This window comes from Corvus moneduloides, chromosome 1, assembly GCF_009650955.1.
Source record: "Corvus moneduloides isolate bCorMon1 chromosome 1, bCorMon1.pri, whole genome shotgun sequence".
Classification (NCBI taxonomy): domain Eukaryota; kingdom Metazoa; phylum Chordata; class Aves; order Passeriformes; family Corvidae; genus Corvus; species Corvus moneduloides.
The window spans coordinates 101535374-101560182 of record NC_045476.1 but is presented as its reverse complement, the minus strand read 5'-3'; the positions used below and the strand labels follow the sequence as shown (position 1 = coordinate 101560182).

General features: G+C 39.4%; 1 protein-coding gene across 7 annotated transcripts in view; it reads left to right on the top strand.

The window, feature by feature from the left end:
• CARMIL1 (capping protein regulator and myosin 1 linker 1) overlaps positions 1 to 24809 on the top strand; it is a 194102-nt gene that overhangs the window by 134473 nt on the left and 34820 nt on the right. For all 7 annotated transcript variants that reach the window (XM_032120407.1, XM_032120370.1, XM_032120380.1 and 4 more), the window contains 7 exons: positions 4053 to 4146; positions 6290 to 6388; positions 8095 to 8223; positions 8488 to 8619; positions 12820 to 12995; positions 14997 to 15084; positions 17764 to 17913. In XM_032120407.1, the coding sequence (XP_031976298.1) occupies positions 4053 to 4146; positions 6290 to 6388; positions 8095 to 8223; positions 8488 to 8619; positions 12820 to 12995; positions 14997 to 15084; positions 17764 to 17913 (868 nt within the window). The remainder of the gene's footprint in view (positions 1 to 4052; positions 4147 to 6289; positions 6389 to 8094; positions 8224 to 8487; positions 8620 to 12819; positions 12996 to 14996; positions 15085 to 17763; positions 17914 to 24809) is intronic.

Here is a 24809-nt window from a genome sequence, read left to right as displayed (position 1 = left end):
TGAATTCTGCATTCACTAGTTCTATTCTAGTGAATGAAGCTGTACATAATAACAGAAAATTACTGAAGTGGGCCTTTATGGTCTGACTTTTTTTCTTTCCCCAGGCAAGTTGAAACTAATAGTGATGATCTCAGGAACTGCAGTTTTTCTTTGTAGTTGCTGTGGTCTGGGTCATTTTGCTTCCATGAGTTTACTCACAGATGCAGCCATTACCAGTGATAGATGTTAAATTGCTTTCATCTCTCTCCATCTCCATCACATTTCTTTATATGTTATTATTACTGTTCTTAAGAGAGAAGAATTAGAGATTTAAATTAAGCAGGAGTTGAAGTTGTTTCACATCATTAAAACCCTCGGATAGGAGCGAAGTCTCTCTTTAGAAGGTGAATGTAACCTACAATTGCTAGTTTCTAGAGGAGATATCTTGTAAGGGAGCATCTTAGCCCTTGAAGGGGTCATGAGGCTAGAGCTTATAAAGTTACTTGTGTTATGGAACTCTTGTAGTTTATATACTTGGTTTTGAAATGAATTCAGTTGCACTGATGCAGGAAATCAGGTAAATGATGTATAATTAAGCAAATCATCTTGCAGTGATGCCATTGATAGTAGTGAATAATAATTTGCAAAGCTTATTTGTCAATTTGCAGACATTTCTCTATTAGAGAGCAATAGCATGGGGAATTCTGGTAGAAAAAGAAATACACTTGTTTTCTGGTTAGCATCAGCTTTGTTTCTCTGTTCCAAAGTGTTCGGATGAATAAATAGAGAAGAGGGGGGAAATCCTGAGGCAAAGACAAATAATCTAAACAAAAAAACACCCTGAAATGCTACAGATAATTATGTGACACTGTGCTTTTTCGGGATGACCTCTCATTTATTCAGCTTGGAAGCTGAGGTCATTTTACGTTGCCTTAAACATTTTTAAATTGTCAAAAACATTGATAACATCACAAACTAAGCCACAAGCAACAAAGGTTTAAACATGAAGAGAGGGACTGTCAGTACTGGTTGAAAACAATTAGGCTGTAAACAATCCATCTTGAAGACATTTTGAGAACATTCTTCACCATATGTTTCCTAAAAATACCTGAAAGCATCAATATTCTGTAGGAAAGAACCATTGCTCCAAATGGAATGAAATATGCTGAAGATGCTTGAGGATATGTGTTCTATGTGTTATTTCAATCTTAAGAAAAGTAGCCATCTACCAAATCACAAAGCAAAGAAGAAAGATAGACTTTAGTAGTATGGGCAGGAGGCCTAGGGGATTAGTGAGGGATTGTAACAGACTTTAAAACAGGCTGAGGTAATCAGAAGATTTTTTTCTTTCCCCTTCTCCCAGCTTTTCTTCATCTGTTTACAATTGTGTGAAAATGTTATTCCTGCAAGGGAGTTCCAGGAGCACGGCTCTTGGCAGATTTTGCCCCAGGGGTGCCCCAGACAGGTGATATGAGGTGCTGAAAAGATTTTCTGCAGAGTCCCTTACAGGTGTCAGTATAGGAGAACATTTGAGAACAGTGGGCATCCTATTCAGCTGGCCATTAAGCAGGGTCTTGTATCTCTGTAATTTTAATATGAAGATAAGTATGTGATTTGCAGCCTAGAGCCCCCTCTGTCACAGGACTGCACAGCATTGTCTCATGTTCGTTTCTGAAAGATATTTTTTTCTATATGGACTGAAGAAATAGCTGAAGTCCTAATATCTGATGAGAAATGCTGGGGTTTGTTAGAGGGCTGTGAATTCTTCCCTTAGCAGTGACGTGAAATTCACACACCCTGACCTGGAAAACAGATGATCTTATTCCTGTTTTTAAAAAAACTAGTCAGTAAAATCTCCACTACAGCAGAGAGCATAGGTAGTGTGTGGATCAGAAGTTACTACATGGGAAATAATGTGATGGAAGGCAGAACTGTGGTCACACATGCTGCGTGTAGGAGGAGAGGTTTTTGGGACATCCTTTGGGACATCCTTTCCAGTCTTTGAGCACTTCTCTGAAATTTAACATCCTTTAAATATAGGTAGTTTGTTGAGAATATTGAGGTGTTAGGAAATTACTGGATTATTGAGTTTGTAGCAAAATGTACTCCTTTACAAGAGACAAGTGGAGTGTTAATAAAAAGAAAAATGGGGGAGTATTTTAGACTTCAAGGAAACAGAGAAAACAAAGTGTAAAGATAAAGTTGAAAAGCGAGTTTTAAATTCTTGATCTTTTCCCCCTAAGGGCTGGTTAATTCTTAGATGAAAATAATACTGTTTGTCTGAAAGCAAACCAAGTACAGATGATCTCCTTCCTTCCTTAGGGTAGTGGTCTAAAATTTTGCCTCTGTGATTACGTGTCCATGAAATCTCCTTACTTTCCATTTGCCCTCCTCCCGCTCTGTGTGTCCATGTGTGGGGGGGAGGGCACACTAAGCCTTTGACTAAATTGAATTTAGTATATAACTGCTAGCATGAGAGCTGTTAATTACAGATTTCAATGAATGGTGTGTATTAAATGTCAAACAGCTGCAGAGATCCTTAGAAATCTACCTTCTTTTTTTTTTTTTAACTCAATAAACAGCCCACCTGTCAGGCAGTTGGCAAGCTCTGTAATTACCTGTCTTTGAGCTCAGTATCTCTGACATTTAAAAATTCTCCCCATGGTGGTGGACAGCCATTTATGCACTGGTTAGTATTACATGAGGACACATAACAGGGTCTGTATATGTTTACAATGTTCTTTTGAAGGATGAGACGACTAAAATGAAGAGTTAATTTTCTGACTGTGATGCAGTAGACAGTTGAACACTGTGGAAGGACAAGGACCTTGACTGCCTGCCACTGGCAGCTATGCATCACCATGTTTGCATTGAGGAAGGAATATAAAAGTCTTCCATTATCATTTGAAGTAAAATGTTGGGTAGTGTCGATGAGGAATCAGTGTATTTGCAGTTCAGGAGGCCACTGCCCTTCAGAGAATGGTGTTGCATGTGACCAAGCAACTGGTGGGGGAAGAAGTGAAAGAATCTTGGAGTTTCACACTGTTTAAGGTGTCTGCTGTTGGAGTTAATGCATTTAGTGAGGAGTGGTCTACTGTCATCAATGGTGGTGACTCAATTGAAATTGCCAACTTTGAAGTGCTCAAAAATAGAGGGTTCCAAATGTATTTATGTAGCTCTGGATGGAATAGGAACAGATGGTTAGTGGGATGTTTGCAGAGGGAGAAGAAAGAGATGTTTGCAGGAAATAAAGGATTAATTGAAAATAGAAAGAATACTTTCCTTTCCAGGTTTTAAGAACTTCCTGCTCTTTTTTTTTCCCCCATTTATTCAAGTCTGAAGTTGTGTGGACATACCACTGTAGAGAGGTAGCATTTTAAGTATAACTGTGTCATGATAGTTTATGTTCTCAGAGTTCAAATGTAATTTTGACTCAAGACCAAACTCCTGTCTTTAATCTCTTATTACAGCAGATGGACAAAGCTGCAGAAATATTTTTTCAAGCAAATAAGTAAAACAGGGAACAATTGTTTGCATAAAGCGATGTGGAGATGCTATGCTTGTTTTGTCAGCTTTTTATTAAAAATTCAGCAAGTGTCTTCAAATTGTTGTAAACACAAGAAGTTATTAAATAGTAAATTTCTAAAACTCAGTCTCTTAGTTGCTATCTGTCTATTACTGAATATTTCCGTTTAGTCTTAGATCTGATACAGTTGCCAGCAGGCACTGATGCTCCCTGTTCTGTTTAGATACAGGAAAAAAATCTAACCTTGTGCACAGAGGTACAGAGGGTAGCTAAGCCTTTAATCAGCAGCCACTGGGCACTGATCATGTAACTGCTTTTCAAAATCTGCCCCTCTGTCTAGTGCCAAAGAAGAATTAACATCAAAAAAGAGCATGCATGCTTCCAACTATTCCACTTAAAAATGTGAAAAATACATTTAGTACCTTCCACAGACAAGCTAGATGCACTTTATTTCTCCCTTCTAGGTTATTCTTCATAAAGAGATACAGTGATTATAAAGAGATACAGTAATTAGATTAACTTTCACTGTCAATGTTTTTTTCTTTAGGAATTATACATTGAGATTCATGCCTATACCAATGAATGATGCTTCCCAAGCACTCAAAACAAACCCTGAGAAAACAGAAGAGGCGCTGCAAAAGGTATTGCATATGCCACCAGTTAACAGAAATAAAACCAGCAAAAATAAGTACTTTTAAGTGACTGAGACTTCAAGCTTGGCTGAATAAGTATTCTCTGCTGGATTCAAGGATTGTTTGGTTTGCATAGACATACACGTGGTGATCAAGTGCTGCAAGAGCTTTTTGTTCCAAACAATGCTGGGAGTGAAGGCTGATGGAATGCAATGGTGTAGTGTCAAAGTGTCATAACTAAAAAAGTGCAAGCTAGACCTGGTACTGCTGTGTGCCTGACTATGAAAGGGAGAGTTAGAAAATGCATGTCTGTTACATATGTGCTTGTGGGTATTACCAAATGTTTAGAATTAGTGGTGCGCGTTTTTTATATCGGCATAAAAAGTGCAGTCAGCTCTGTACAAAACAAAGGATGCTCTTTAATTTGAGGGAGGATGAAAACATTTACTGCCTGTGTTTTATATTGTACATATAAAATTCGCACACTGTGTTGTCCTAAGTAAGCAACTGCACCAGCATGTTCTTTTGGATGAAAAGGTGTTGACAGTATCTGTAGCTGTTCTACTTGCATGAGTTATAAAACTCCCAGCTGAGTTTTAATATGGTAAATCTTTCGAGCTCCAAACGAGCCTCCTGCTCAATCAGGAAGCATACATTTCACATCTCTTTAATGAGTAGTTTTCCTTCAGCCAAAGTAAGGCCATAAAAACCTTATAAATAGTTCTTACAGATAACTGTGATTAAAAAGCAAATGTCTATGATCCTTATTTTCAGTAATTTGAGTATCACGGGGGAAGTGCTGGTGGTTAGTACTTTTTTCTTTGATGCAATGATCTAAATTCTGCTTGTCAAAATCTAATTCATGGGGGATGGACATATTTCTTACATCTCATTTAATATAGTTGGCTAGGTTCATATCTAGGCTCATAGGTGCATTTCTGAAAAAAATACTGTGAAGCTTCTGGCCATGGGGATTTAAATTGTGTGTGTTAATTAGGTGCTATGTACAAAGAGTGTTTCCTTTTATTCATATCAAAGTTGCTAAAACTGTTAGACCCTGAGTTTGTTTTAACATGTGTGGTTCAGGCTTTCTTTGCACAACACAAGGGAGTTCCCTCCCAGAAAAGGTACCGGTGTCAGGAGTGGTGCTGTGAACACAGCTGATACCCAGCAGGTAGGGATGGAAGCCTGTCTGCATGGACTGAGATGTCGTGCTTGGTGCTGGGACAGCTGCCCTGGCTGACTGATGGACACAGCAGCCACTGTCCCGACCTCCACTGTGTCTGCAGCACACTTTGCTTGGGGTGGGCAAACTGGATAAACCCAGGGTTTTACTCTGGGGTATGGTCAGATATTGGAGTTCTTGCTGGTGCCGTGTTAGACGTGACCGTCCCCACTGATCTCTGCCTCACAACGTGTTGGCCACTCCACCCATCCTTTTCTCCCCTGTCTCTTTCAGACCAGATCCATCTTTGATGAACCATAAGCAGTTTGCTAATAGGTTTTTTTTGGCTTCACTAAGTTTGATAGAGCAGGTTTAGGGGGTTACTCTTTGTGCCATGAAGCTGGAGGATGGTGGGTGCTTACTGCTGGTGACAATTGTGGTGGGCTGTAAGTAGGAATCAGTTGTCTTTGAAGAGCACTTCTGTACTCCTTAGCCTTAACTAAGGTGTGAACTAAGACTGCATTATCACTTAGACACTTATAGATAGATTATCATCTCTTCAGACATACTGCTATTCAAATCTGTGTCTTTGCAGCAGGCCAAGACATCTAAAAGAAATTAATGAGCCATCATGATCTCTACAACACCTAACAGTTAAGATTCCCTTCAAATATTTCTCAAACCACGATCTAATAGTTTGTCAGCATAATTTGCTAAATTATTCTAAATAGAAGGTTCTTTCAGAAAACACTGGCAAAAGCACAATATTTAACCATGTTTCACTAGTTTGTGAGTGAATTAGTATTTGCCAATGTGGTTATTAAGCACTGAGACACACAAAATAAAGTTTGCAGATGATAACCAAATAATTAGGCAGTTTTTCTTGTCAGTCCCCAATTCTGAGACGGCAGCAAAATTGAAAGCAAATTACAACGTGAAGAGTCAAATCAGTTTCCCAATCTGGCTTTTTTTTCTGGTTTTTTTTAGATAGAAAACTACTTGCTTCGTAACCATGAGACCAGGAAATACCTACAGGAGCAAGCATATCGGCTGCAGCAAGGCATTGTCACTAGCACCACTCAGCAGGTGAGAATTTGTTACTTACTGGACTCCTCAGTGCCTACAGTCTGCCTGGGGAGGAAGTTCTGTCTCATTCTGAGTACTTTAAAGGTGTGCCTCGTGGGTTATAGTGTTTCCCAAGAAATAATTATTATCATCAATGACAATATATTTGGAAGGAAAGCATTTGCGAGATGGAGGTCTTCTATACAGCAGTACTGTGTGGAGAAAGACTCAGGCTATTACCAAGTAAACTACTGTTGAAACCAGGAACAGTTTGGTTTGCTTGTGCTTTCCCTGTGTTATTAAAATTTAATGGGACAGTGTTTCATTACTGGAACCTGAAATTGTAGTCTAGCCTCTCTCTTGAGGGAGAAAATGGTATATGGAGGTATACTGGCACTAAGAACTGCAAGAGCAGTTGTTTCATTCTAGTAGTTTGTCTGTTCCAATGCCACTTCCCCCCCCCCCCCAAGTTAATAATCTCTGTATGAAATAAGTTTGGTCTTTTTTATAGCTTGTTGGTTTTAGTTGTGCTTTTCTCCATCACCACATACACATCAAGTTTCAGGAAATGTAATTTATTGTTATTTTGAAATAAAATTACTAATTTCGATATTAAATTGTGTACAATAAGGATAACTTTTAAAAACAGTTTTAAAAGAGAGCTGGAGAAGACTCTCTAGTATTATAGAATTGCATTATTATTCCCAGAGTGTGTTTTTTTTTCTGTCCAGATGTCCCAATGAAAATTTCTACTGTCTAATAATTAGCTTTCTGTACTTGTTAAAAAAAACACCCACCCAAAACCCTTTGAAGAGAAGGAGTCATGTGGATCCAGAAAGGGGCATGCTGTGAAATTATTTCAGTTCTCATTGCTAATGATATCAGATGCGGGAACTGCAGCCTTTATATGATGATGCGTGCACTCAGATGTTGCTTCAAAATGTCAGATAGCTGGTTCTAATGTATGCTAAGTGGGCTGATAAAGACTTTTAACTCTATGTCTCCCTGCCTTATATATCTTAATCAAAGCTGACTGTGTGACAGGCATTCTTAGTGGTTTGTCTTGTAAGATACAGATATACCACCTGCCCTGCATTTGCAGCGTGTTGAATGAATTGTCTTGCGGGTACAGATTAAGTTCAATTTATCCCACTGTGAAATGTCTGATGGAAACTTCTGCTTTGATAGTTTTAATTCCCTTGCAACTAGGAATATTTACGTTTTGAAAGAATACTGCAGAAGCCTTCACAGTTGCATTTTGCTCAGACTGGAGAAATCACTGTTAGTGTTTGTTGAATGGATAGTGAGAGAGCTTTCTTTTACTGTCTGAACTTCTTAACAATTCAGAGACCTTTAGACCTTAGTCTTAGGTATATCAACAACATTTTCAGCATTAAATTTAATCCAAAAACCAGAGTAACATTTAATAATCAACAAGTTATCCTATTTTGCAGTTACCCTGGAGGTAACTGTGGGGGAAATATTCCACAGCATTTATTTTTCCTGATGGTAAAGTTTTATTTATTTTTGCAATGTTTGGGGGTGTCTTTACAAGATGTAGTTCTTTCCTTCAATAGTAGTGACATACTTCCAAGGTCTTATCATGCTTTTCCAGGTTGTTGTATTGTCACTGCAAATCTCATGCTGCTGTTGATTTTCTACCTGGACTGGATTAAGGTTGTGTTTGTTCTGATGTTTTATCTTATGTATTTCTTTTGCTCAAGTAGATGATTGACAGAATATGTGTAAAAGTGCAAGATCATCTCAACTCTCTAAGAAACTGTGGTGTGGATGCTGTACAGGAGGATGTCAAATGTGCAGAACGGCTGATGCGGGATGCTAAGAACTCCAAAACAGTAAGCCTTTCCCAGCACACTGGTAATGCTGAGAGCAGTTCTGTGTGTGCTTGCAGCTTTTGTCTTTTTGGGGAGTGAAAATAATAATGTGTCACAAAAGAGTATTTTCTTCAGATGGCCAGCTATAGGTAGTATTTAAAGTGATAAGATAATTCTAATTTATGAAGATTTTGATTTTGCCAAAGACATTTTCTGTTGTTTGTCCTGGTTTGAAGACAGGTGGTGATGAGCTTATATTCTGAAGATACTCTTCCTGTCTTACAGCTGTTACCAAATCTGTATCACCTTGGTGGAGCTGCTTGGGCAGGAGCAAATGGTTCACTCTCCAATCCAATCCAGGAGACGCTTGAATCCATGGCTGGAGAAGTCACAAGGGTAGTGGATGAGCAACTTAAGGTCTGTGGATAGATGTGTTACCATCTCTCACATGCAGAAATAACTAAATCTGAGGTTTTCTGTTGCTAAATGCAAATGTGCCACACTTCATTTTTCTTCTCAGTAGATTTGTATGTAGGCTAGCTATCTTTCCATTATTAGTTTCTTACTACTTTGGGCCTTATTATTTGGATTTTTTTCCCAGTTGGAATACAAGAAAAAGTTGCTTTAGTGTTTTCAGTGGGCAGAAGGAGCATACACTGTTTATTATCATCTTTTTTCATCTGCCAGAAGGGGAAGACTAATCAATTGCTCCTTCAACCTTTTATAAAGGCATTTCTCAAGCACCCTAAGAAGCCTCATGCCCTGGAGAAAAGTGCTCAGTAGTTGAGGAGTCCCAGTGGAGTGAAAGCTACTTTTTTATAGAATTCATTGCAGACTTTTTTTCTCAGTGGTCACTTTTGAACCTGATGCAGGATTTCCACTTTACTGTTTGATTTGGATAACTTGTATGTATTGAGAGTGCCCAAAGAACTGGTACAGGCAACTTTATAGGAAATCTTCTTGCAAGTTGCCTGTTAAACCTCAGTTCTTGAAATAGATGTCAGTGATCTGTAAATGTTCTCACCTGTTGCTCAGCCAGCTTCTGCTCAGAAAACTTGAACCTTCAGTTGTATTTGCTCTTCCTGTATAACAAGCAAAGGAGAGTCATCCATACAACACGTGCAAAGGTGTCAGTCTGGGAAGAAGACAAGGTGGAGACATTTTAACAACAGTTGGGATCTGTATGGAAGCTGCTGAATTTAAAAATATGGCTCTGGGGTGCCTCAGATCAACTTCCTTTTATGACTAAGCTGCCTTGCCTGTGCTCTGTTGTATTTAAACACTTTACAACCTTCATCTTCAGATTCTTTGATCTTTCAATTGAAACATGAAAATGCTTCAGTCAGTGGGAATATAATGAAGAACAATAATAATGCCATATTACTAATTACTTCTTTGAAATTAAAAAGTTAATGAGGAGGAAAATGGTGCTCTATTTTTAGTATGTTTCTCCCTTTCCCCATTATATGAAATAAGACGACTATTTCTGCAAACATGAAAGTGATTTATCCGTAAGATTCTTCCCGGTGGAACTTCTGGGTTATTATTGGGACAGGAATAGTCAGGTCAGCCCTTCGTGCAGGGCTCATACACTTAAATGAGTTCATCTTGGAGAGTCTTATAGAAGGGGGGGAAAAAAAGCCTCATCAGCATTTGGAATGTTCCTGAGTTAATGTGTCTTCCATTTATACTTTTATGCATTTACAACAAAAAACACTTCACTTCAACCACTCTGACTTTTACATTTACTTTTGATTTTTGTAGCATTCAAGTTTAAGTGCCTTACAAGAAACTATAAAGTCAAAATGCTCTTTGTATAGTCCAAGACTCATTTTTATTAATTTTCTCTTAAGGTGGAAATGTTTTCCTTTAAGTGCTATGCATGAAGGAGGAAGTGTTGAACGTGGATTAGAATTATTTTTTTCCCCAGTTGTTTAGGTCAGTTCAAAACATGATAAGCAATTTATTATTTCTAAAGATAGATAAGGGAGCTCACATAAGGACAGTTCTTTTTGTAATTGTTGGGGAAAAAACATCCTGTGTGCTGTAAGTGGAGTTTCATTTTTAGTTTCTATAGCAACCAGAGTGTGATTCTAAAAAGTTTGGAAATTGGTTAAACCAAATGAACTTTGTTCAGGTGAATAAGAGATTTTTGATTTTGGGGTTTTGTTTAACTGACAGAAAGAAAGAGGGGTGAAGACAGGAGTTAGAGTCAGGAAAAACAGTATCTTGGAGTGAGTTGAGTTGACCAGAGGAGAAATTATAGCAAGGCTCTTCCCATTTTCTTCTCCTGCTGCTGTCAATGTGGACACACAGAACCTGGAGATGCTTTATTCAGTCAGTAAAACACCACGGGAAAATAAGCAAGATAAGTGGAGCTTACACAAACACGATTTTGAGGAGTGCTCAAAATATTCTTCCTAAATTTTGTCCTAGTGCAAAGGGTTTGTTGGCTCCATCACCTGTTCCATTCTTTAGTCTGATCATACTTCAGTCCTTTTCATCACTGTATCTTTCTCCTGAATTTTAAGATTCTTTAACTCTGGGTAGTACTTTGTTCTCTTCTTTCACCTGGTGACTGATACTTGCAGCCCTGTGACTGAAATCTGTGCCCTTTCACAGTCAATATTGGTAGTTGTGGCTTTCCATTGGTGAAAGGTTTGGGGATGGAATTAGGAGGTGAGGAAAGGTTTCTTAGATACCTTCTGTAGATAGCAGTCATGTGAAATCAACAGTTAAAATCCATCATTAAAGAAATAATGTTCAGTAGCGCAATTAAAGATAAGATCCAAACTCTATTTGATTTCAAAATTGCACGTTCTCTCAGTTTTTTGAGTAAAAATTTATTTTGGAAATTTCAGGAGAAGTCTGCTTTTTCCTGCTACTTCTCAGTGATGCCTTAACAGCATTTTTTCACATGATCCATTTTGAAAGACCATGCTTAGACTGCAATTCAACATAGCAAAGTCTATCACTTGTATGATTGGGATTCGTCAGTAACTCTTGAGGGGCTAAGGAATTTTTTCATGGTAAATACACAACTGCACCAGTGAATAAATACTATGGGGAAAAATGGATGTGTCAGGAACTCTCGTTAGTAGTTTACCTGGCTCAGTTTTCTCTAACATTTAAGTTCTTCATGCCCCGTGGGGATATGGCTGCAGAGGCTTGAAAGTCTCTTCATTAGTCATGCTGCCCTCAGTCATGAGGATTGAAGGAGGGAGTGTGGGAGGAGTTCTTAGAGTGCATCTTGAGAACCCAGAAACAAGATCTATTATTAGCCGTAATGGCAGCTGTCCCTTATAACTGTAAATCAAATGTTGTGAAGATTGGACCTTCTTGTGTGCTGTGACTGCTTCATGTTGCTTTGTTGGTTTTTTTTCAAACTGTAAGAGCTACAAACTGAAACATGCTGCTTTGAATCATTGAGTTTTATGCAGCAATGGTGTTTTTTCTTGCTCATTGTCTGCATAAGAAAATTACTAGTTATGGTGGGGCTGTGCAAAGAGAAAAAAGCTCTGGTACAATGGAGTTGAATCTGAGGTCACTTACCTGTGGTGTAGGATTGAGAAGAAAAAGGAAATCAGCAGAGTTTTCAAGAGGTGAGGTTCTTATGTTGTACAATTTCCAAATGCCTGGGTAAGATCTAGGCTTATCTAGTACACCATTCCAATGAAACTTTGGTTTTTTGGTTTTTTTTTTTATTTGTAAGTACCTTTTTCCCTTTGGTTATCAACACTCAGTCTTATTGGAGACAAGTTGGCCCATTTCAGTAAACTGGGCTCCCTGTTCTTTTTTTTTCCCCACCCTCCTTTGGATTTTTCCTGTGTGGGTGACCATGCACTGGAGCAGGCTGCCCAGAGAGGGTGTGGGGTCTCCCTCACTGGGGATACTTGAAAGCCATCTGAACGCAATCCTGTGCCATGTGCTCTAGGGAAACCTGCTGGAGCAGGGAGGTTGGACTAGGTGACCTTCAGTGGTTCCTCCCAACCTTTCACCCATTCCGTGATTCTGTGTGGATAAAAATTGTTGGCTACACCTAAAGTTCACTGTAGATTTACATGTATATAAACAAGATTCATATATTAAAGGTTTGCATGCCAACTGCAGATCACACTTGTAGCTACTTCTTAATATTCAGCTGGTATATTCCAGCCATGTGTACAGCATGCTGAGTTCTCAGGAGTCTGCCTTCCTCATTTACTGATGCTTCTTACAAATTGGCAGGTCTGGAGCACTGATGAAAATTGGTGATTCAGGGCACAGTTTAGAGGGAAGGCAGCTGCAGCAGAGCATCCACTGCAGTGGTGGGTGCACAAGGGAAGCTAATTTGTTCTGACAGTTCAACACACAGAGGTGTAAATGTTTCATATTTGAAAAGGCAGACAAGTACAGTTGCCGGTCATTTTCAGAGCAAGTGTGTTGATTCTCAAAGCTATATTTTGTAAAATGTCTTATATTGCAGCTGGATGCAAAATGGATTGGAAAGTAGGAAGAAGAATTGTAAAAACTGCAAGTCTAAAAGCGTTGTAGTGCTGTTCACCAGAATAATGCTGTCACCTCCCAGCTAAAGTAAATCCCAATATCTAATGATATTTTTTGCTTGCTGTGCTGCAGACGCTCCTTGAGTCTATGGTGGATGCAGCAGAAAACCTTTGCCCAAATGTAATGAAGAAGGCTCGCATCCGTGAAGACCTCATTGAGGCCAGCACTGAGAAGATTTCCATCCCACGCACTTTTGTGAAAAATGTCCTCTTGGAGCAATCTGGAATTGATATTCTCAATAAAATTAGGTACTTTAGGAGACTAATCTAAAAAAATTGGAATCTGGATTTTGGGTTGCGTGTATGTGTGTTTGTGTAGTAGAAGAATTTTGGAATTCTTGTGTGCCTCACAAGAAACTATATTACAGCATTCAAAGAGCAGGAAATTGTCCTGCAGGTCTGGGGAATTTAGTTCAGGTGACTCATGTATTTGGAATCTCTAGGGATGTTAACTTAGATCATTAATGCATATGCTCTCTTATTTAGTGAAAGATTTGGTTTATGGTACACAAATAACATTTTCATGACTGATGCTTTTTTAAAAAAACCCTTATGTTCTCACATAACAGTGAATTAATATAATAGAAGAAAATTGTACTATTTGCTTTCACTGGTAGCAGTGCTTTGTCTGTTGTTACATTTGGTCTTGTCCTGTAGCTGTAGCAATCACTTTAAAATTTTGTGTGGGAGTTGTGCACAGCAGACAGACACACTTGAAAAATGGAAACTTGGATATTCAAACCACAAACCTAGAGCAGAAACCATTACCTTAAATAACTTAGTTTGTCCTTTAAAAGAAGAGGCTTTTACCTGACCTTTTACTGGTTTGTTTTTTTTTTTTTCATATTGAATGTATACCGGAGAATATATTTACACAGTATAATGTGGTTGACCTGTACTTAAACCTTCTCAGTTCCCTTCTGCCTGATGCTTGAAAAGCATGACATTTTGCATTGTGTTGCTAATCTTTGAGGAAGAAGAAAACAGTAAGACTTCAGAAGTAGTTTTGCAGAGTGCAGCAAAATAGGCAGGAAAAGGTGTTAAAGACTTCAGCTATGCCTTCGGAGTGTTTAAAATGATTCAGGAAGTAAGTTTTCTTCACTTCAGTCCTATCAAATAAATCTTGGCCCCAAGACAACAATACTGGCTCTTATACTTGTAGAAGCTGAAACTGTCAGTGGGGTGAGGGTGCCACACTGTGACCCTTCCTGCCTTATATTATTTGAAATTAATGTCGGTAGCTGAGGGAGATTCCTTCACTCTCATTCTCTTCCCACTGTGGCTTGGCCACCATTCTACCTCCCCATGAATTGCATCGCCTTTCCAAGGAGTTCCTTACCTTTTTCTCCAGGCTCTCTGCAGCAGTAGTGCTAGCTCCACATAGAAATAGCTTTGTTAATCCAGTGCAGCTTAGTCCACACATAAAAACCATAAACCAAAATCATATCGCTTGCTGGCAAGTGTCAGTTGAAAGAGTTGGCCTTGAAGGGATTGAGGCAGCAGAGGTGGAGCTTTGGGCTGCAGCTCAGACAGTCGTGCCTGTTAGCTCCAAATCAGCTGCCCTCCACAGCCAGAGCATTTGGTGCTGTCACCAAAGATGGGACCCCAAGGGAGCCATTCAAGGTACACATTTCCTTGAGAGGGAGTTACCAGGGAAACCTAAGCTCAGTGTGCAGGTGTGGTGGTGTTCCACATACGTCTGTGCAGTGGAACTGGCTGACATGAAGTTCTTGAGGCAGAAAGTGGTTACCTAGAGCAAAAGAGGAAGCAAAGTTGTGATGGCATAGACTGGAGAACCAGCACTGTACACTTGTCCTTACCAGCAGACCAGCACAAAAAGGAATTGGTGAAACGAATGGATTGTATTTGTTCAGTGGAGTAGCGTTAAATAGGCAGCACTGTCCTAATCCCATTCGTCTGAGATTAGTGTTTGTCTGACTTCAGTGGTGGAGTGTTCCTCTCCGAGTTTCACTTCTTATTTTTATTCAGCTCTCTTACCCAGATGTTTTCATTTCATGTCATGGAAAACTGTTAGAAGCAGGTTAAATATGGTACAGAGGCTCCTGTGTTTATTGTGTGATTCATGAGTTTATTTCTGAAACCTGCAGTCATGTATCCTGACACCCTCTAATGTTTTACTTCAAATAAAATGACAGCACTGTGGATAATCGTCACACCGTTGAATGTGTAATAAAGACGAAAATCTCCTGCATGAATTAAGAAGTTCTCTCATTTTTAATCCTCACACAGTGAAGTAAAGCTGACAGTGGCTTCTTTCCTGTCTGACCGAGTTGTAGATGAAATCCTGGATGCACTTTCCCATTGCCATCACAAACTGGTGAGTTTTCTCCTGGTTGATATCTAATATGCCAGATCTCAACAGTGCCATTTATATTCATAACTTGTTCAGTTTCTCCTTTGACAGCTCTATTTTGAAATTGGTCTTATTTTCGTTGACATCCTGACATCTTTTGAAATTATTTCAGCGCTCTTGCCTCTTTGCTGTAAGAAAGATGCACCCTTGGAAGAGACTGTGTTATATATTTGTCCTATTGTTTTTTGAGCTGTTGTCAGATCTAGAAAAATGCCATCAGGATGCAGCATTGAGTCATTAGTTAAGAACGATGCTAGTATTTATCAAGGTGAGAGTGTAAGGCTTGGATGCTCATGAAATGAGAGGTAAGATTTCATTCTTTAGAATTGTTCAGGCACTGCTGAGACCTTGTTTCCTCAATGAGTACATTCTGAGGTTACCTCAGAAGTGTAGGTATCAAGTTTGAAGAGAAAGGAGTAGGATTGTAGGAAAGGAAGCACTGCTACTTGAAGGTCCTGAGCTGTTGGGAGGCACAGATATTTATTATAGAGGTACTTGCCTCATCAAGAGTAGCAGAAATAAACTGTATCCACAGAAAAACTTTTTTGCTTCTAATGCAATGGGGCTTTGTAAGGACAATCCACTCTTTTTTTAAAGAACTTAGTGGGTGGTTGTTGTGATTAAAGTTGCTCTTCATTTCTAATTGAAATTTCTCTGGCTTCAACTTGCAGTCATTATTTTTTTCAGATGCTTTTCTCCCCTAGATAAGGGAACCATATCTATTTCTCTTTATTTCCTCTCTGTGAAGGTCCTCACACACACAAAACAAATCACTCTTTCTAACCCCCCCCCCCTTTTTTTTTTTAATAGAAGACTGAGTTATTTGAGCATGCATCTTTGTAATACAGAGTGGCATTGTGCAAAGGTACAACCTCTGGTCTCTGGAGCTCTGCAGCAGCAACAGCCTGCTGTGGGAGAGACCGCATGAATGAGCTCCAGTTTGTCCTGGAGGAGGCTCAGCTGGAATAAGCAGTGACTGGGCTGTTTCTGTCCAGTGGTATTGCACAACCTGGACATACCCTGATTCCTGCACAGTATGTCATTTTCTCCAGCCTTTGAGTCACTTCACTGAAAATCCTCTGCAATTTTTCCAGCTGTTTAAGAAGTCACTTTTAAAATTATGGTTTCCAGAACTGGACAGACTATTTGTGTTTTAACCAGCACTGTACACAGGACTGAAATTGTTTTTCTCCTGATATTCCTTATTCCTTGTATTTACATAGCCAAGAATATAAGAAATCCTTTTGTCAGAGTTTCAGTGGTAGCTCATTTGTAGGATGGGGTTTGCTAGACCTCCAATCCACTAAAGGCTTCTGGACACTTGTTGCTCTTCAGGATTGTGAAATTGAATAATTGCCAGTGCTCTTGGTTTCTAAGGAATAAGTGTACATTTTGTTTTGGGCTGATACGCTTTGTGATCCATTCTGGCCTACATTACTAATATGTGCCTTTCACCATTTAACTCTGCCATGTTTCTGTTAGCTGCAGGTTCTTTCAGATAGTACAGCACTGATGAAAACCTTGAGGAGTACTGATCTCAAAAACGCTGCTAGAGGAACTCCTGTCTAATTTGACACTGTTAATCTTCAGCTGACAGCTGCAATCTGAGAGCTGGCAGCTAGTCCTTAGTACAGCAAAGATTAAATGCTCTGATACAGTTCTCAGCCAGCTCCTTAAGTTGGAGTGTCATGTTCTACTAATTCAACACCCACAAATGTCTGTGTTTGTTGCATTGGCATAGTAGTGTTTGAGGCAACTTTGAAAAATAAACCTTGTTTGACAAGACCTCAGTTTGCCTAATGTGATGATGATTAGCGTTAATTATTATTGCAGCTATTTTAGTGTGCTTGAAGATAAATCCATAGCAGCTCTCCAGTTGCTTTTCCTGAGTAGACAGCAGACTATATGAGCTATAATTGACTCAGGTCAATTTTACCTTTTTTGATGGTCAACAAAACTGCAATCCACTGGTTATCCTGGCTTGTGCTGATGTTAAGTAGTGGACTACAGCTCTCCCTAGCTGCCCCTTTGAAGATTCTGTGACTAACTGATTTGGGACAGCTGATCTTCAAATATTTGCTTTTAGCAGATGTTTATTTAATATTCTCTTCAGTTATCAAAAGAACTAGAAAATATTTCATCATTTTCATGACATCATGAGCCCACTCTGTTCCAAATACAATCCAGGGTGATTTGTGTAATGTTCTATGTGGTCCTAGAAACAGTTTTTGCCATGCAGGTCTAAAAATAGACTTTAACAACAAATAACTGTTGTTACAGCTTTTCCGTATCTATATCTTCAGTGAAACAGAACTGAGGTATTTAAAACTGTGCTGTTTTTGTGAATAGCAGATTATAACATTTTGGCCATTGAATAATTATGAAAATTATACTGGCTGGTACTGTACCTGTCTTTGTGTTCATAAATTTGAAAAAAATAGTTCAAGAAAAAGCTTCCTTTCCACACTTTTATATTCTTTATAAAACAAACCCAGTGTGAAGACTAACCAACATAACTGAGCTTTGCCTTTGTACTTGGTCTTCCAGGATCTCTGATCACCGAAATTCTGTAAACTTCTGGTTGGGTTCTCTTTGTCTTCTTAAGTTTGACTGGTGCATTCGTGTTGTCATCCTTGTCTCCAGGCTGACCATTTGACCAGACGTGGCAAACCACTTCCACAGCAAGAATCACTGGAGATTGAGTTAGCTGAAGAAAAACCCGCTAAACGCTCTATGATCACAGTTGAGGAGCTGACAGAGATAGAACGTTTGGAGGATCTGGACACTTGTATGGTAAGACACATTCCACAGCCCATGGGGTTGAGTACACAGGTGACTGGAGGAAAGATGCTTTCCAGAATATCACTTAGCAAATTCATGGTATCAGGAAACTCAGGTTAGGAATTAGCTTCTAGAAGAAATAAATATTAGCTTGGAAGATTTTGTCTGAATTGCATCTTGCTGTTCGGTAGAGGAAAAGCTTTTCCCTTCACTTCTTTCCTCATACCTGTTCAAGGACCTTTCCCTTGCATACGCTGCTGCAATCAAGCTAACACAGTAAACACCTCTTCCACTGGGCACAGTTTCACAGAGGTTCAGTTGAGGTGATAAATTGGACTGTGCTTTCCTTTGACAACATGCTGCTTTCTGCCTTTGTCTTCCTTCTACTTGACATGGATTCCTTTCACCCGTGACAGAAAATGTTTCTGACTGGAAGTTATGTTATTGACCATGATCAGAAGTTGTTTTATATGTGACTTTTATTATAAAGATGGCTCTGTGCTATATCATCATCCTTACAAGATGTGAACCCAGACTGCAAATAAATGGGTTGTTAACTGTTCTCAATCTCAAATTCCCCTCCTCCCAGTTCAGTCTCTTGGGGAACTTTACTGTGGACAGGAACTTCAGGAAGTTCTCTACTACAAATTAATCAGTCTAATAGGTGGTCACTCCTGCAGGGGATGAGCTTTCTCCTCTACCTTCCAACCTGATTCCTTGGCCATGCGCTTTCACCAGAAGCTAAAACGGCAGAAAAACGGATTGCAGCTTTTTGTAGAAGGTTTGTTGATTCAGCTCCCTGAGTAAACGTACTGCAGAGTCAGACAGCACAGGAGGAGCAGCAGGGCTGCTCCTTTCTGCAGCAAATATCTGTTGGTCTCATTTATCTATAAAACAAAAGCACACCTTTGTGGAAATATCAGCTTAAACTGGGTTCTCTCTCCCTTCCAAATCTCCTGTTTCACTGAGAGTTGGTTTGATACAATATTTGTCTGAGCATCACAAATCCCTGTGAGGCTTGTGGTGTTCATCTAGTTCATCACTGGTACTGTCACGTTCCAAAAGCTTTCTATGGCCAACATTCAGTAATCATTTTGAGCCCTGGCTCCTATGGGAGAGACATCCCAGTAAAATATGTGGCATCTGAACACTGTACCTGTAAGTTAATTTTTGCATGCTGGCTTCATATATGGAAAACTAAGCTGAGGGCTCATTTTGACACCTCACCCCCTGCCTTTAAATTTATTCTTGCAGCCTGTTAAGGATAGTAATACTGGAAATGTAAAAAATAGCTCCTGTCTTTATCTCATATCACCATGGTTATATGAAAACATCATATCACTCTGCTGTTATCTTTCACTTTGGCCATATTAAAATAATGGAAATGTGATGATGCTTACATTCTCTAAAAATGCATTAGATGCTAACTGTACTTATCTCCAAAAGTGTTTATATCTGTCTTCATTCTCTTCACCTTCATTATGCACAGACATTCAAATACCTTTGTGACCCAGATTCTCCTCAATATCTAATTTCTGAAGAGAATGAGCATCAAATAAACATGAGACAGTAATCTTAGTCAGTGCTAAATGATCCATTTATTAAAAACTGTAATCCATATTTGGGAACTGTTTTTTGCATCCTGACTGCAAATGACGTTGGTTGCTGCTGTAAAAATATGGAGATAAATAGATGAATTCATAGAATAGTTTGCGTTGGAAGGGACATTAAAGATCCTGTTGGTTCTATGGGCAGGAACATCTTCCATTAGACTGGGTTGCTCAGAGCACAGTCCAATCAGGCTTTGGACACTTCCAGGGATGGGGCATCCACAACTTCTCTGGGCAGCCTGTTCCAGTACTTCATCACACTCACAGTAAAGAATTTCCTCCTAATATTCTTATCAAAATCCACCACCTTTCAGTTGAAGCCATTTCTCCTTTTTTCTATCACTACATGCCCTTGTAAAAAGTCCTGCCTTTTTGTAGGCCCCCTTTAGGTACTGTTGTAAGGTCTCCCTGGAGCCTTCTCTTCTCCAGGCTGAACAACCCCAGCTCTCTCAGCCTGTCTTCATAGGAGAGGTGCTCCAGCCCTCTGGTCATCTTCATGGCCTTCATGGACTCACTCCAGCAGGTCCATATGCTTATATTGGGGGCCCCAGAGCTGGACACAGCACTCCAGGTGGGTTCTCAAAAGATAGGAGCAGAGGGGCAGAATCCCCATCCCTATCCTGCTGGCCACGCTACTTTTGATACAGTCCAGGATACAGTTGGCTTTCTGGGCTGTGACTGCACTTTGTCAAGTCTTGTTGATCTTCTCATCCACAAACACCCTCAAGTCCTCCCCAGGGCTGGTCTCAATCCAGTCTCTGCCCAGCCTGTGTTTGTGCTTAGGATTGCCCCAACCCATACGCAGGACTTAGCAGTTGGCCTTGTTGAACTTTAACACTGACACAGTGACATAGCCCCAAAAGGCTGAGCAATTACGGGATTATTACTGAGCTAGTGTTCTCACTGAGCTTCCTGCAACTAAAAGCACCTTTAGAATGTGGGGAGTTAGTAACTTCAAAGACAGCACTTTCCAAATGATTTATTATAGCTATGGGAAAATCCTACAGATGTCAGATATTCTCTTGATAAACGTAACCTGATTTGTGGCAGCTTGTAAGTGTCACACAGGTACTTATGTGGAAATGAGGAACCTCTGAAAGGGGCATCAGTGAACGCTTTGTGAGCTGGTCAGTGCAGATATGTTGCTGAGAGATTTAACTAGAAAGAGAAGCATATGGTTTTATGAACTGTAATTAGGAGCCTAATTTCTTTTGATTTTTTTTAATCTTAAATGAGAAATAGCTGTTTAGATATTACTTCCAAAGTGGCATTGGTCCAGGACACTGCCTTGTTTGGTCATTGGAAATCCTTAAGCATTATGAAGTGTGATGACAAAGCAGATCTTAGCCTTTTGATTAGATGATGCATCTGGCTGTGTGTTCTGCAAACCTCAGACCTGAAACCTTGAATTGCAGCTTGGTATTAAGCTTGTTTGGGAGCCTAATCTATAGCCAAAAGAATTTGGAATGTAGGATGAGGCTGAGTGTGTTGCTGGGATGCCAGAGAATACTCACAGCCCAGCCTTGCTCCAGCTGGCTGTCAAGATGTTTTGGGAAGAAAAGATTTTGGTCATGAAGGAGAGGCACTGAGCTTCGACCACCATTTGGGGGAAGCTGTTTCCCATTTGCAAAACAGGATTTGTTTTGCAAACCCCCATTATCTTCATCAATTCTTTGTTCTTGTTTTCTTCAGCAAGCCTATTTATGATCAGTATTCTGGCTGGGGTAAACAATACAGCAGCATGTTGTTATTTACCAGCTTCCCTTGAAGCTGTATTTGAACAATGTGGGGGAAAACTGGATTTGGATTCACATTTGACTATGATTGCAGGTAGATCGTGTATCACTGAAGCTATATGAATGACTGTGAGTGAGGTGGATGTGTTAGTAATAAAATGTTTATGAGCTATTTCTTTTTATACATGGATTGAAAGCCAAATACAGAAAAGTTTGGAACACTTGGACTGGCAGCATAGGTTTCTGAAGCCTCTATTGCTGGTGATAGAGTGAACAAACAGGCACTGTTTCAGAGCCTGCCCACCTATTCTGAAGCAGGGTGCAGAGTGGCTGTGGCTGGAGGATTTCCCTAACAGAGTAGAAATTTATATATGAATAAACAACACAGACAAGGCAGAATGAAATATCACAAATGGGCTCACAAAATGCATCACTGAAAAATAGACTCTTAAATGTTATTTCTAGTATTTTCTGTTGCATGAATTAGGATTTCCTAAATACCAAACTGTGCGGTTAACACTGACTAGCTTCAGATTAGGGTAAGTTTCTCATCCAGCCTTTAACAGTGGCCTGAAAGCCCATAATGTGAAAGGCTTGTCATACCAGAGTTTGCCAGTCTGTTAAATGAGTTGTGAAGAACATAGGGAGCAATTGAGTGGTCCAGCGTAGGATGTGATTGCTGGAACATTACGCATCCATGAGTTTCTGATCTCCCTGAGCTGCACTGCAGTAAACTGATGCTTCCCTAATCTACAGCTGTCTTAGTCGTCTACATTTAATTAGAGCTGCATTGATGGTAATAAGTCATTAGATAAAAGTTGCGTGCAAGTAAGATGGAAAGAAAAATCTCTATGCAGAAGATGACTTGCTCTTCTCCGATGAAAGGAAAAACCATGGCCTGCTTTTCAGAGCTTAGACTCAATCATGAATTAACTTCATAAAATAGTATGGTTTGTCTAAATTTTTCTCTGCATATATGATGAGTGTGACACATATTCAAGTCATGCATGCATTTTAAAACTAACTTTAAATAATGCACCCTTTTTTACTGAGTCTGAATATCGTGTGTCTTGGTATGTGTAATCGTGCAGGGAGATACTAACTGATTTTAATTTGCATAATGCTTCTAGTTGTACTTTATTCTTTCATGTGCATTAATACTTTGCAGAAATAAGAGAGACTAAATAATGCTCAATTCCCCACTAAAAGACAGTGGAGCATCTTTGTTAGTTTAACAGTTATTTTCTAAAGTTTTTTTTTAGCTGTTTGAATGTTATTTTGGCTTCTCGAATACTAAATAGAGCTCAATAGAGTTGAGCCACTATTTAAAGATGTTTTGAGAGAAATAGCTTTTCTTTTACTAAAAATCCATGTACCCATCATTTTTAAAATATCTGTTTCAGCAATATAACTTTATTACTATAGGTAGTAATGAGCATACAGCCAGGATAAGTATTGTTTTTAGAGCAAAGCAGAGGTTATTTCTATTATGAAGAGGTATGGCAGGAAGTTGTTCGAAACATGTAAAGGAATTGTAGGTTGTAATACAGAAGTTTGCCTATAACTCTTCTTTAAAGCATTTCAGTGTAAGATTGAAACACTTGGATGGTAAATTGCGTTTGAAAAAATGCTAGTGGCTGATAGGAAAGTGATGAATATTGAGTCTTAGCCATTTCTCATTTATTTCTAATTTGAATCACAGAAATTGTTCTGTGACTTTAATGGAGGAAGATTTTAAAAAAACAAACCTCATGAGCAATATATTAAAGTTCTTTATTGAACAATAGATTTCACCTGTAGAGTAGAGATGAAAATTTGCAGAAATAGCAGAACACTTGTAGATTGGTGGTGTATGTTTTTCCTGGCTAGCCATTGTCAGAGATTTAGGAGATGAATCCTGTATTCAGGTGAAGACTTACGACCTTGTGTGTTCTGAAGGACAAGGAGTGTATGGACCTCAGTGTTTTCAGGGAAAAGTAAGAAATGGCACTCACCAAAAATAAAATTATTAAAAAACCCAAACGAACTAAAAAACCACCTCAAACTCATAAAGCACCACCTGAGTGCTTTTCTCCCCTGACCCACCCCCAACCCCTGCCCTCCCTCCTATCAACAGCAAGCTTGAATTAAAACAACAGAAACCTTGAGTCGCTTTTACTGGCAGAAGGAGGAGATCACGGTACGGACTCAGGAACATGTGCAGTAATGCTGTAGGAAGAAAAACCAAAGCAGAGATTCTCTGGTATGCCCTGATTTACTACCACATGTGATTCTTGCTGCTCTCTATTTACCTGCAACAGAATTGTCTCAGGCCTAGAGAGTCAGCTTTTTGGATGAAAGACTGAACACCTGCTGCAATAAAACCCCATTTCCTGTCGGACTCCATATGTTCTCCTGCACTATAAATAAAGCTCCAGCTCTCTGACTGACTTAATCCAGCAAAAATCTTTTTTTTGCTGGAATGAGCATTTCCACTTTCCCCCATACACAGTTCGCACTTTCCTGCCCACACCGTCATGCCTGTGCTGGTGTTCACAGAGCCTCACAACAAACTGGGTGTGGGAATTGATTCAACTGGCAATTAAGCTTTTAACAGAGGATTTCTTTCCCAGGTTAGTTTACAGACCAACTAGTCCCCTGGCTGAGTCCACAAAACAAATCCTGAGTAGCAGAAACAAGCAGACAGGGATGAGGGCAAAGGCAGCAGCCTGGATGAATGCTGGATTAAATTGATTGTGACACTTGAGTTTCTCTCTTGTATGTATTAGCAGAAATGGGCCTTTGATGTGCAGTAAATACAGCACTCTGTGGGAAGCTAGAAACTGGCATTATGGTATGTGAGAGTGTTCTTGGCTTCTGAAAAGGCTCAGAGGCATGCGAGCAAATCTGCTTCAGTGGGAGTCCAGTCATATTTCTGACTCATCCCAAACTAGGACAGTTTATGGAAATATCGCCAGGAGGAGCAAAGCACAGTGCCAGGGTCCTCCTTAAGCCTTTCCCTACACATGCAGTGCTGTGGCTGAGAAAGTGCCATACAAAGGGAGCCAGTGTGATCATTTTGCAGAATATCTTGTTTATCTGCAATTTAGGCGTTATCTTCATTAGCATTATGACTACATTAATTTTAATAGTGAATATTTATTACCTATCTTTTCCTGGGTTCCTCTATATATAGTTTTGCAGCATCCTCACTGCCCTTATCCATGTTTATTCAATTATTATTGTTACATGTATAGACTACAGAGTACAGGCTTATGAGGGGATACATGTTCCCAGCTGAAACACTCTAAAAGAAACCGGGCTTTCAATGTCTTTTCTTGGTCTCTAAATGGAAGGAGGTGATGGATACTTTATACATAGTTTGTTTTTCTTAAACCAGCTGAGATTTCTTAGAGTTCAAAGCTATTTCTCATAATCTAGGGTACATTATTGGCACAATATGAAGAATCTGATAAACTGCATAACAGCACTGCATGCTTGTTTAAGAAAAAAAAAGTTACTATAAAATTGGGGATTGCTTTCTGCTTAGGTTATAGGAAGAATTGTGGAATGCATCTGCTGG